Raw genomic sequence first — 13597 nt, 5'->3', positions numbered from 1 at the left:
CCAACTATTTTCGAATTGGTTTGGTTTATTGTCAACCCTAAATATAAGAGAGAAAAACCTTAATAAGAAATAATCAGACTTTGAATTATTTAAAGTATTAATTGAGATATTCATGAATTCATAAATAATACAAATAAATTGATAGGTACGGAATGAATCGGTTTCTAGTTTTAGTAATTTATGGATTCTATTCCAATTATAGAAAGGGAATATTTTGCAGATATGTTAATTGATTTATAAGATCACCCATTAATTATTCAACTAATTTCAAATTCAACTATGATTTATTATTTTATTTTAAAAAAATAGTCATACTCAAATGTATAATTAAAAGTTTACTGTATTTATTTTGGTGAATACTTCATTACACTCCTACAGCCGTATTAAAAAGAAAGAGGAATATGCCAGAATATCTGTTATTACCAAACTAGAATTTGTGTGTATCTTCTATTTTATTTACCCACTGAAATCTTGTTGTAATTTCTTCTTACAGCAATATAGTAATATCTTCGTGTACTTCAAGGTTAGTTGGGTTCTTTTCTTCCTTTTTATCATTATTTTACTAGCAATAGCATTATCATCTATATCTCTTGTCACTTTCTATGAATGGACGGATTATGTCACTATCACATGACAGATTTGTAATAATCATCTCAAAAATTTGTCCGGAAATAACACATCCAAGTTTTAACTGATCGCAGTCTCGTAAAGGCTTTCGTGATTTAGACACGTACTGATGTTGATGTTGTTGCGGCACTGACTGCGATTGTCACTATATGAATTAATCATAATTTGTTATTTATCATAGTGAATTAATTCTTTTCATTTATGCCATTGCTTTGGATCTAAGCATTATAATTCAAATAAGTTTTCTCATGATTTTACCACTATAGGTTTTTGGATCTAAGCATTATGATTTATCTCAAGGTTTAACCGTCTCTTATCGCGAAAACGGCCGCGACAAAAGGTATCCTAGGGTGCTGATCCCGATACCGTTTTTCACTGTTTTTTTGAAAAAATAAATTGTGGTTAATTACACCGTGGCAACGGCAATTAGCTTATAAAACACTTGTACAACCGAAATCACGAAAGTTTTTACGCGAGCACTACGTTATTTAAAACCTTACTACTATGTTTTTTCTTTTGTCTTTGGTTTGGATCTCATTTGTCTATTATTTTATTTTATTTTCATGTTTCATTTATGTTTTCTATCTGCGAAAGTGTATGCAGTAGTATTTTTTTCAAAACAAAGATGTCTCCATTAATCAAATGCGATTCTATGCTCACTTTTGTAGGGAAGACAAGAAGAGAGAAACCTAAAGAGACTAGTGACTCTAGCTTGAAAAGCCATGGCAAAGGACCAAATGCAGGTGCTAAATGCACTCGATGTGGCTAAAACACAAATGTACCACTTCACCGCAATCATCATAGCTGGTATGGGCTTCTTCACGGATGCATACGATCTTTTCTGCATATCCCTTGTTACCAAGTTGCTCGGCCGTATATACTACCATGTTGACGGAGCAGCGAAGCCAGGAACATTGCCTCCGAATGTATCCGCCGCGGTAAATGGGGTTGCTTTCTGCGGTACACTTTCGGGCCAGCTTTTCTTTGGCTGGCTTGGTGATAAGTTAGGTAGGAAAAAAGTTTATGGCATGACACTCATGATTATGGTGATCTGTTCAATTGGTTGCGGCCTTTCTTTCGGAAACAGTCCAAAACTTGTCATGACAACTCTTTGCTTTTTCCGCTTCGGGCTTGGTTTCGGTATTGGTGGAGACTACCCGCTTTCGGCTACTATAATGTCAGAATATTCTAATAAGAAGACTCGTGGTGCTTTCATTGCTGCAGTCTTTGCCATGCAGGGTTTTGGAATTTTGGCCGGTGGTATATTTGCAATTATAATTGCAGCTATATTCAAGTCCAAATATGATTCACCGGCATACGCGGTTGATCCACTTGGTTCAACCGTTCCACAAGCAGACTACGTTTGGAGGATAATCATGATGGTAGGAGCACTCCCGGCTGCACTTACTTACTATTGGCGGATGAAGATGCCAGAAACTGCCCGTTACACCGCTTTAGTAGCTAAGAACACGGCGCAGGCAGCAGCAGATATGTCTAAGGTTCTACAGGTTGAGATTCAAGCTGAAGAACCAGAGAAAGAACAGAAGGAGAAATTCGGCTTGTTCTCAAACGAGTTTCTACGTCGCCATGGACTACATCTTCTTGGTACAACCACCACTTGGTTCTTGCTTGATATAGCATTTTATAGCCAAAATCTATTCCAAAAGGATATTTTCAGTGCAGTTGGTTGGATACCTCCTGCACAAACCATGAATGCACTCGAGGAGGTTTACAAAATCGCAAGAGCTCAAACACTTATAGCTCTTTGCAGTACGGTTCCAGGCTACTGGTTTACAGTTGCTTTCATCGACAGGATAGGAAGATTTGCAATTCAATTGATGGGATTTTTCTTTATGACTGTGTTCATGTTCGCGCTCGCCATTCCTTACGATCACTGGACTCATAAGGAAAATCGCATTGGATTTGTGGTATTGTATTCGTTGACCTTCTTCTTTGCGAATTTCGGTCCCAATGCTACCACATTTGTTGTGCCTGCGGAGATTTTTCCTGCTAGATTCCGTTCTACTTGCCATGGAATATCATCCGCGGCAGGGAAGCTCGGAGCTATAGTTGGTGCATTTGGTTTCTTATACTTAGCACAAAACGAGGACAAGAGTAAAGCGGATGCAGGCTATCCTGCAGGTATTGGTGTTAAGAAATCACTGTTTGTGTTGGGTGCGGTTAACATTGCGGGATTCTTGTTTACTTTCTTGGTGCCTGAGGCAAATGGAAAATCTTTGGAGGAGATGTCAGGTGAGAATGAAGAAGAGGAAGTTGAAGCCAATGGAGAGTTGAAGCAATCTCGTTCTAATAACGACAGAACAGTTCCACTCGTCTAGATCAAGTTTAGGTATCTTGCAGTTATTGCAATATAGCAGTATCTTTCAATTCGTTAAGTAGACACAAAAGCATTCCATTCCTCTCTTCTATATTTCTATTAAATTCTGTTGAGGTTTCAGCTTATTTACAATAGATTCTTTCAGCACTAGTTCATTCGCATCATACAAAACCAATTGAAACTTTTTCAATTTCAGTAACTTGCGTTTTCAATTCGTGGTCGATACAGATTATAAGATTGTTAGAGAGAATGTTTACCATCCTTTATATCATCAACAGTCATACTTTTATGACAAATTTATATACATCATTTTACTATTTATATCTGCACATTTATATTCTTTTATCACTTGAAAATTTCGTGCTAGTACACCTACTTCTAACTGTTTCTCATATAGCTTCTATGGAAATTGCCTCAATCAATCAAACAAAATTTCATTGATTATTTGTGTTGCATAATCAGTAGCCTGGATTTCATAATGGACACCCTCTAGCTTGCTGCTAAACCTTTCTTTAGTTGTGGCATAGAGCATCTTGGCACGGATTCGAGACGTTGAATGAGACCTGACCTAGTCAATAGTAAGCAAAGAATAACAAAGAATCTCAGTGGCAGAATCATAGAGAAAGTAAAATAATGTCCAACGCAAGTTTGTCCCTTACAAGTTTTTCTGGAAGCAATGAAAGTATATATGAAAGCTTTATTTACAATTCAACAAGAAAAAGTTCTTATCCATATTTATCTGTACAACTTTTTTCTGAGAGAAGCAAGAAAAATATGAATGCTCGACTTACAATTTTGGTTAATGAAGTAAACATAAACCATAACAAAGACTACTTTTTCTATATCTTTTATATATATATATATATATATATATATATATATATATATATATATATATATATATATATATATATATATATATATATATATATATATATATATATATATATATATATATATATATATATATATATATATATATATAGGGGATGTATCAAGTAGGAGGGATTTTAAAATAAGAAATAGGAGGATTTATTAATAACCATTGGATTTGATAAATGATCTTGTTGAAGTTAAGTCCATAAATGTTCATCAAGACCATTTATCAAATCCAATAGTTATTAATAAATCCTCCTATCTCTTATTTAAAATCCCTCCTAGATACATCCCATATATATATATATATATATATATATATATATATATATATATATATATATATATATATATATATATATATATATATATATATATATATATCCAGCTTCAATATAATTCAACCAATCTATATTGGCGTACACAAAACAATCCAATTTTCAAGTTAACAAATACTACATATTAACAAACAATAGAGCTAATTAAGTTGAAATATCAAAATGTATTGTTTTTTTCAATCACAACAAGATTAAGTCTATTTTTTATCCACTTGTTATGAATTTTGCAATAATATTCTTGTTATATCATTTTCAAAAGAAAAACCATTGTTAATGAGATTTTTGTTGTATCCTATTAATCCAACATAAATAGATTCTATTGTTTATTTTAAAATAATAATTTCAGTTTTTGTTTCGGATCGGGTCAAGGCCCAATAAGAAAAGTCAATCGGGTCCACTTTCCGGTCCATTATAAATACCATTTTCTTGGCGCCAAAGAGAGGTACGCAACTCATTTCTAGTGGATGACCGAAGTTCTTGCAACTTAATCTACTCGGAGATCCTTGCTAGACTTGGTGGATTAGGATTACTAGATCTGAAACCTCTTAGAGATCATAGAATGTCGGCTTGTATTGATTCTGCCAATCATCAATGTGAACAGATCCATGTACCTGTAACTTTGGGAGTGCAAGGAGATAAAAATACATTGGATACACACTTCCTCATAATCAAGGGTGGAGCCTAGTATAACGATATCGTTAGACGCCCGTTCCTAGCCAAGCTAGATGTGGTCGTGTCCCAAGTGCATCTGAAAGTAAAATACCACACTGAGTTTAGAAGACCAATCGTGATTAAAACAGATCTCCTAGAAGCTCGGGAAATAACAGACCGTGAAGAAGACTGTTCCGATTTTCTTGTCTCAAGGGGAGATAACCAGGGAAATTTTTTGTGGATAGGTGTAAACGACCTTGATGTATGCGATGAGGAGTACACCAGCCACAAAGATTTAAAATAATTCACTGGAACTAATGCGAAAAACCTGAGTCCAACCTGGTGGCGACTTCGAAGTTGTCTAGTTAGGATCCAATTTGCCCACCAGAGTTAGAGAAAACTTGGTAAACTGTTTCTGAGCCAATGTCTTCCTCCTTCTCAATGTCTCTCTACATGAGATTTATGAAATAGGTCCCATTGTCGCTTGTCACTAGTTGAACATGAACTCTAGTGCTAACTACATGTCCTAAAGAGGAATGCGACAATCACCTGAGAAAACAGAGGCAACTGCGGAGACAATGCAAGGGCTACTGAGTGCCAAGTTCATCTTCAAACTTAAATACACCAAAGGGTAATCCAATATAGTATTAGTCAAGAAAATCTCGGGGAAATGCGTTGATTACACTGGCCTAAATAAGGCATGCCCTAAGGACTCATATCCTCTTCTCAACACAAACAAACTAGTAGTTAGTTATGTAGGGTACAATCTTCTACCCCTTATGGACACTGGGGCCACATACCAGAGGATGATGAATAAAGTCTTTAAGGAAAAGATAGGTGAAACCCTAGTAGTATATTTAGACGATATGACTGTTAAGTCAATTGAAGAGGAGTCACATGGCCACCACCTCACTCGTATTTTTCAAAGGGTCCAACAGTATAATACAAGGTTAAATCCCAAAAAGTGCACCTCCGGGTTAAGAACCGGAAAGTTCCTGAGATTTTATCTTATAGAAATAGGAATAGAAGAAAATTTGGAGAAGTGTGACGCAGTAATACAGATGAATCCCCCAAGTCAAAGAAAGAAGAGATGGAGTTTAATGAAATGCTAACTGCCTTGAATAGGTTCATTTCGAAGTTAGCACAACACACTCTTTCATTTTGTAAGTTATTGAAGAAAGAAGTTCAGTTTGAATGGACACCTGAGTGCTAGTAGGCTTTCATATCCCTAAAGATAGCCTTGTCTACACCACGGTGTTAACTAGACCGCTTCTAGGGTAAAACATATTTCTTTACTTGTTCATTCCCAAAGAAGCGGTCAATGTCATTAGAGGTGTTCAAATTAACCGGTTATATAAATGATCCATATCCATATTCAAATCTGGTTAAAAAAACCTGTTAATTTTAGTATGGTTTTTAACCAAATCCACATTTTGGACATTTTGTAAATATGGTTTTAACCAAATCCATATTTTAGACATCCATATCCAAAATAAAAACTAAATTAAAATATTTTCTGAAAATCCAATTTTTTTCATAAATACGAATAAATATATTTTTTAAAACGATAAAATTGGTTTTTTTCGAAAATACAAAAAATTGATTTTATTTCTAAAAACATAAAAACAAATGAGTTTTTTAAAAAATACGGAAAAAATAGAGTTTTTCTGAAAATATGAAAAAAAAAATTTTAGGAAATACAAAAAAATTGAGTTTTTTTTTCCGAAAAAACAAAAAATTGAGTTTTTTCGAAAATAGTAAAAATCGCTTTTAATCGATGTTTTTTTGGAAATATGAAAAGTCAATTTTTTTCGGAAATACAAAAAAATCGAGTTTTTTTTTTAAATACGAAAAAATAATTTTTAATAAATACAAAAAGTTAGATTTTTTTTAGAAATACGAAAAAAATCAATTTTATTTCTAAACTCGTAAAAAATCGAGTTCTTTCCGAAATACGAAAGAGAATACGAAAAATTGAGTTTTTCAAATAAATACGAAAAATCATATTTTATCGGAATAAACAAAAAAAATCAAAAATTGAGTGTTTTTGAAAAAATGGAAAATCAATTTTTTTCTCGAAAATATGAATTTTTTTCCTCCGAAATTATGAAAAATCGTTTTTTTCCTCAAAAAATACAAATTTTCGAAACCGATTTTAAATTAAAAAGTGGTTATGGATAAACCGGTTTTATAACCGGTTATGTAAAAATATAACCATTTATATGGATTGGTTTTATATCCGGTTATAGTAAATGGTTATTAATTGGATATGAATTGGTTAGGTTAATTATCCGTCCATGAGCACCCTTAAATGCCATCCTCGTTAGAGAACTGGACGGATAACAACAACTAGTGTACTTTGTTTCAAAAGTTTTGGCTGTGCAGGAGACACGATATCAAGAAATAGAGAAGGCAACCCTAGCCCTCGTAACTGCTTCTAGAAAGCTACGACATTACTTCCTAGCTCATACTATAGTTGTAAGAGTAGACCTCCCATTGAAGCAGATTCTCTATCGACAAGATTTGGGAGTAGGCTGGCTAGATAGTCCATCAAAATGTTTGAGTTCTATGTCACATACGAAGCCCATAAAGCCTTGAAAGTCCATCAGTGTGTAGACTTCCTAGTGGAGATGATACCTGAAAGGCCAATATTGGCTCATTCTTGGAGAATATTCATTGATGGATCATCCAACTGGTGAGAAAGTAGAGTCGGGCTCATCCTAGATAATGAAGTGGGTTAACTATTGAGGTTTCCTTAAGATTTGAATTTCCAACCACAAATAATCAAGCTGAATACGAAGTCGTGATAGCTAGTCTCATGCTAGCACATAAGCTAGGGGTAGAAAACATGAAGTTAAAAACAAATTCCTAGATAATAGTGTCAAAAATAAAAGAGATAATTCCAAATGAAAGAATCGGTGCTTCAACGTTATGTCTGACTAGTTAGAGAAACGTTTGCAATGTTTGAAGTCGAGCATATCCCTAAAGAGGGAAATACTAGGGCATTCATTCTCTCCAAACTGGCCTACATAAGATCTTCATGTGTAAACCATTCATTTATTCAAGAAACTCTAAAAAATCCTTGCATTGAAGTCCCAAAGACAATAACGATGGCGATAAATAGAGATGAGTGACCTTTTTGGATGAGCCCGTTACTAGATACATAAAGCAAAGGAAGCTCCCTTCAGATCCATCAGAACCAAACCACGTGAAAAGGAGGACTACCTCATACTCCTTAATAAAGGGGATGTTACACATAAAAGGATTGTCAACGCCTTTGCTCAAGTGTCTAGAAAAATAAGAAGTTGTCTAAGTCCTAGTCGAGGTACACGAATAGATTGCAGGAAAACATATTTGAGCCCGAGCATTAACAAAGAAACTCGTGAGCCAGATATTATTGGCTAACCATGGTGTAGGATGAAAAAGAATACGTCAGGAAATGCAACCGGTGTCAGCAGCATGAAGATGTATATAACGTACCAACTAGCCGAATGGCATTCAATTACTACGTCTTGGCCCTTATCGCAATGGGGAAATGGACCTTCTAGGACCATTCCCCCAAGCGCCATGACAACTAAAGTTCCTAATTATGGAAATATATTACTTCACGAAATTGATAAAAGTTGAGGCACTGATAAACATCAAAGCCTTCAAAACAAATACCACAGTATGGCATTCCTGAAGTCGTCATAATAGGTAACGACATATTGTACATTAATAGAAAGCTCATAGCCTTGTTGGATGAACTAAAAGATAAACAACACTTCACGTGGTGGAACACCCTCAAAATAATGGGCAAGCTGAAGCTCCCAATTGACTACTTTTAAAAGGTTTGAAATGGAGGTTGGTCACAGTCAAAGGAAATTGGGTAGATGAACTCTCACACGTCCTCTAGGAATGCAGAGCAACCACTACTATGAATAACCTATTTTACCTCGGTTGGGAAAGGGTTATTATCTCGATTTTTTGGAAATATAATGAAGGTTGTCGTGGAAAGTCGCCACTTTTCCCCTTGATCAATCTGCATCCGAGAGGAAATGTGGAACAGGTAGCGGGTTCGATCCCCCAACAACTACATATTCATATTTTTTAAAACATTCTACTTTACCTCTTTATTTTTAAAATACTCGAGGATATATGTGTGTGTGTGTGTGTGTGTGTGTGTGTGTGTGTATATATATATATATATATATATATATATATATATATATATATATATATATATATATATATATATATATATATATATATATATATAGAGAGAGAGAGAGAGAGAGAGAGAGAGAGAGAGAGAGAGAGAGATATTTACTCCAAGAGTAAGTGTAGAAGACTTACTCCAAATCTTAACTATTGATTTTCATTAATCTAACGGTTTTAATTGATCATTTAATCTAATTATTTTTGGAAATATTTTTCTATATAAAAAATTAATTAAAACCGTTAAATTAATGATAATCAATGGTTAAGATTTGGAGTAAGTCTTCAACACATCTTGGAGTAAATATATCTCTCCTCATATATATATATATATATATATATATATATATATATATATATATATATATATATATATATATATATATATATATATATATATATATATATATATATATATATATATATAACTTTTACTTTATTAGTATACAAAGTTTCTTATTTTACATTGTTTTCATTTCAATCTATAAGTTAAAATATTTTAAAAATTCTAAATTCGATTCTTCAACATCACTGTCAATCTTGGAGAAGAACAAATGTTGCTTTTCAAGTTCAATGGTTTTTACATGCAATTGTTTATGATATAAAATTAAAAAAGTTATAGATAAATAAAATAAATATTTAGTTAAAAAATAAAATATTATGTAAGAACACCAACCTTGTACAAATGTTTTATGCTATTGCAATCCATCACATAGATTGTTTCGAATCTTCTTTAAGTTAATTGTTTTCAATCCAAATGCTTTCATTAATAATGTTTGAGTTTCACAACATAGTGTTCAAGATATATATAATGTTTGGTTTTCTCGTTCTGACTAGATGTAAAGGGTTTCTTGTGGATTGCACTACTATGAAAAACCCCCTTTACCTCGACTGAAAAATAGGTTTTACCTCAGTTTTATAGGCGAAGTAACGAAAGGTGTCATAAAATGTTGCCCTTTTTCCCCTCGGTTATGGATCCACCGAGGGAAATTTTTTACTGGTAATGGGTTCGTGTTAGATAAAAAAATGGAGTAGAGAAATGGTTTAGAGGAGGGAGAATATACCCTTATTAAAATATTCGACCGATTTTCAGAAAAGAAAAAAAGAGAGTAGAATATCATAGGTTTTACAAAATGCGTGGAAGGCTTAAAGCGAAAATAGAGATCTTATGCTTTTATCGAAATTCATTCACGTTGACAAGTACACAATTCAAAAATCTCATAGATTGTTCAAAAATGATAAATTGAGTGATTGTATATTACACGAGTTGTGTCATATACAATTATTCAATTAACACCGGATTCTAACTTCACTAGTTTTCCCGATTTTAATCAACACTAAAGCTCGATTATGTACCAAATCTAACAAAACATATTCTTACGTATTCCGACGGAATTAAACAATAAACTACGCTAAGAATTAATAACCTAAGCATGTAATATCCTACGAAAATTGGTATGCAAGAGTGAGAGAATACACTAGAATGTATAATGGTTCGGCTCAATTTTCCTTGTAGGAGCCTACTCCACTCTCCAATGGTTTCCCATTGAAATATTTTCTTCCACTATATTATTCGAGTTCATACAATCACCATTGAAATATTATTCGTTGTTGACAAATATTATTCGAGTTCATACAATCACCAATCCACAATAATACTAAGAAAAATAAATCTCCTATTTGGGCCTTAACTTGTATACAACCTTTATGCCAAACTCTCTGCGAAATCTTTAATTGATTCTCGCTTCTTGAATCTTCCAGCTTCACCAATCTGCTCCAATTTTTTATGTGTGGCAATCACCCTTGATCCCACCGATTTCTTGAGTGATGAACTATCCGAAGATTGAGAAAAACTCCACCTTGTTTGTATCCTTCCACATAGTCACTACCAAGACAACTCGAGAGAAGAACCTCCTTTTTCACTGGAATTTGTTAATACTAGTCACAACAATCACAGTCTTGCAAGCTTCTTAAAAATCTTATCAAACTCTTCAAGAACAATTAGTTTCAATACATGTCTCCCTCAATAATTATAAATATCCATAATCAAGATCTAAATCTAAACAAAAGGTTGAAGATTAAATAAATTGTGTTTGCAAGAGATTTTGAGTTTTCAAAATGAAGGTTGTTGATTCTCACAAAATTACTCTGAAAATTGTTATCAATTATGTGAGTAATTTTGGGAATGAGATCACAAAAGGAATTTATATGTGCTTGAGATTAAGCACAAAAATGGATGGAAAAAGTTAGTTAATTTCGAGTCAAGAACATTTCATGATTTGAGTCAAAGGAGTAAGTAAAGTGAAATAAGATAAGCTACCATTTTCCCTTGATTTGAGTCAGTTGTAAGCTTGATTCGAGTTATTAAAGCTCATGATCCGAGTCTCGTACAAAGATTAATTCGAATCAAACTGGACATACCAAACAAGAAAACATGGAAAGCATTGTGATTCGAGTCATGTAGAAAGTGTGATTCGAGTTAAACTAGGTAGTGGCTATTAGAAGGTGTTTGATTCAAGTCACAACGTTGCATGATTCAAATCAAGTCTAAATTATGATTTGAAACACAGACACCAAAAACTTCATGTTCTCCTATGTTTGACTAGATTGGAGTAATGGATTGTGAGTGACTCGAGTCACACACAATAATTCTCAAATTTTCAAGCTTTACAAAATAGTTTGAGATATCACTTCCCACATAACTTGAACCAATATCAGATATGGTTCTTGTTCCATTAACTCAAGCAATTAAGTTAAAGCATCGTGATCAAACTCAAATACAACCAATTAAATCATGCATGCTAAAAATGAATTGATTCAAAACTCAATCCAAAGACAAGCAATTGATGAGGAGACTCGATAAACAAAAGTAAATGTAATAAAAGCTTAAAAGATAAGCAAAAAATTGTATTGGGGTTCTCCCCTGGAATGTATTAGGGACATGCAACTTCAGTTTATTTCTTTTTTATGCTTGGCAAGCTTTCACTTGGAATTGAGTCGACTTTTGAGACAATGTGTAACACCCGTATATTTTAATTTTTAATTTAATTGGAAATTTAAATTAATAATTAGAATTAATATGGTTTTGTGAAAATTAAATTGGAAAAGATTGGTTTATGGCATTGGGCCATGTGTGATACTAGTAAGAAGAGGGGTGTTATGTTAGTAAAGCCCTATTATTAATTAAAAGTTATTTTTAATAAAATAATAAGGAATTAGAGAAGGAGGGATAGAACGTGAAAGAAGAGCTGAGAAGTAAGGAACTCAGAGAACGTGAAAGAGGAACAAAAGAGGAAGAGACCAAATCAAGAATCTTTGGCTAAGGTAAGGGAGGATTCTCCCGGTTAGCATCTCTTATCGTATTATAGATGATAATGTTGATTAGAGGTATTATTTAGGTAAATTTGATTATATGTTAGATTGGGGTTTAGGATGATTTTTGAATAGGATCATATAATCTGATGTTACCTATGTTGAATTCTGTGCATAATTGTGTGTGAATTGATGTTATGGTATGAATATGGTGTTTTGTTGATGTGTTGTTGTGTTCATCCATGAAATTGAATCTATGAATATGAGTCCCTAAATAATTGAGTAGAAGTTAGGTTTTTAATGTGTAAAATTGATATAGGATAATAGATTGTTGAAGTTAGATGAATCCTATATGTTAAAGTGTGCAAAATTTTTGTTTTAGATCCAAAATTGCAGGCTGTAATGGTGAAAAACGAGTGGAAGACGAACTAGTATGATTGCAGGTTTCAGAAGTCTCTGGCGATTTGCGTATGATACGCGTATGAGGAACTTCCTAGGGGCCGTACGTGTATGGTACACTGCCCTGTCCCGTCCAAAACGCAGCCTTCTACCAGTACGCGTATGATATGCGTATGAGAAGGGGGAATACGCGTATGGTGATGTGATACGCGTATGGCGTGTTTTATGTGGAAATCAGCCTTTGCTGATACGCGTACGGTACGCGTACGACTAGCATGTGTGCAGAATTTTCCCGCTTTGTGATTTTTGAAAGTTTGATGATGCGTAAATTTTGAACTGTTGGCCTGTTTTGAATGTCGTTTTGAGTATGATGAACCTTATGAAATAACCTTTGTGTTGGATAATGATTGAATTGTACTTGAATGATGCTAATATATATAAACATGCTTTGATGATGATGATGATGGTTTGAACATGAGATGGTGTTGTTCATTGGATCGACGATGGTATAAGTACGTTATATATATATATATATATGTTTGCAGTCATTCATAATAATTTGTTGAGGGCTGTATCCAGATGATTGTTGTGGATCAGTGAAGGGCATACTCCCCATTGTGTGGAATTTGTGCTGGCAGGGCCGTATCTAGATGATGTTGGATCGGTCGGTGGGTTATTCCCATTGATGATGTTGGTACCACATGCATAGTGTCAGTTCATTCATATGCATGATGTTTATAACATGATTGAATGTGTTTCAGTGTTATGATGATGTGTTGATTGTGTGATGGTGAATTGTCTGAATATAATACAATTGGGTGAATAATATGACTATGATGTGTTATTGTTTATGATGCAA

At 33.7% G+C, this 13597-nt stretch overlaps 1 protein-coding gene across 1 annotated transcript; it reads left to right on the top strand.

Annotated features, from left to right (window-relative positions):
* Window positions 1-1349: 1349 nt before the first annotated feature.
* Window positions 1350-2966, top strand: LOC131637242 (inorganic phosphate transporter 1-4-like). Its single transcript, XM_058907825.1, has one exon. It carries the CDS (start codon window positions 1350-1352, stop codon window positions 2964-2966), a length of 1617 nt encoding a protein of 538 aa, XP_058763808.1.
* The last annotated feature ends 10631 nt before the right edge of the window (window positions 2967-13597 follow it).

This window comes from Vicia villosa, unplaced genomic scaffold (assembly GCF_029867415.1).
Source record: "Vicia villosa cultivar HV-30 ecotype Madison, WI unplaced genomic scaffold, Vvil1.0 ctg.001953F_1_1, whole genome shotgun sequence".
Classification (NCBI taxonomy): Eukaryota; Viridiplantae; Streptophyta; class Magnoliopsida; order Fabales; family Fabaceae; genus Vicia; species Vicia villosa.
Note: the sequence above shows the minus strand (reverse complement) of the source record. Positions and strands in the feature narration are given on the sequence as shown.

What these genes read in the sequence shown, in the direction of transcription:
- LOC131637242 (XM_058907825.1), top strand. Translation starts at nt 1,350, where the DNA reads ATGGCAAAGGACCAAATGCAGGTGCTAAATGCACTCGATGTGGCTAAA.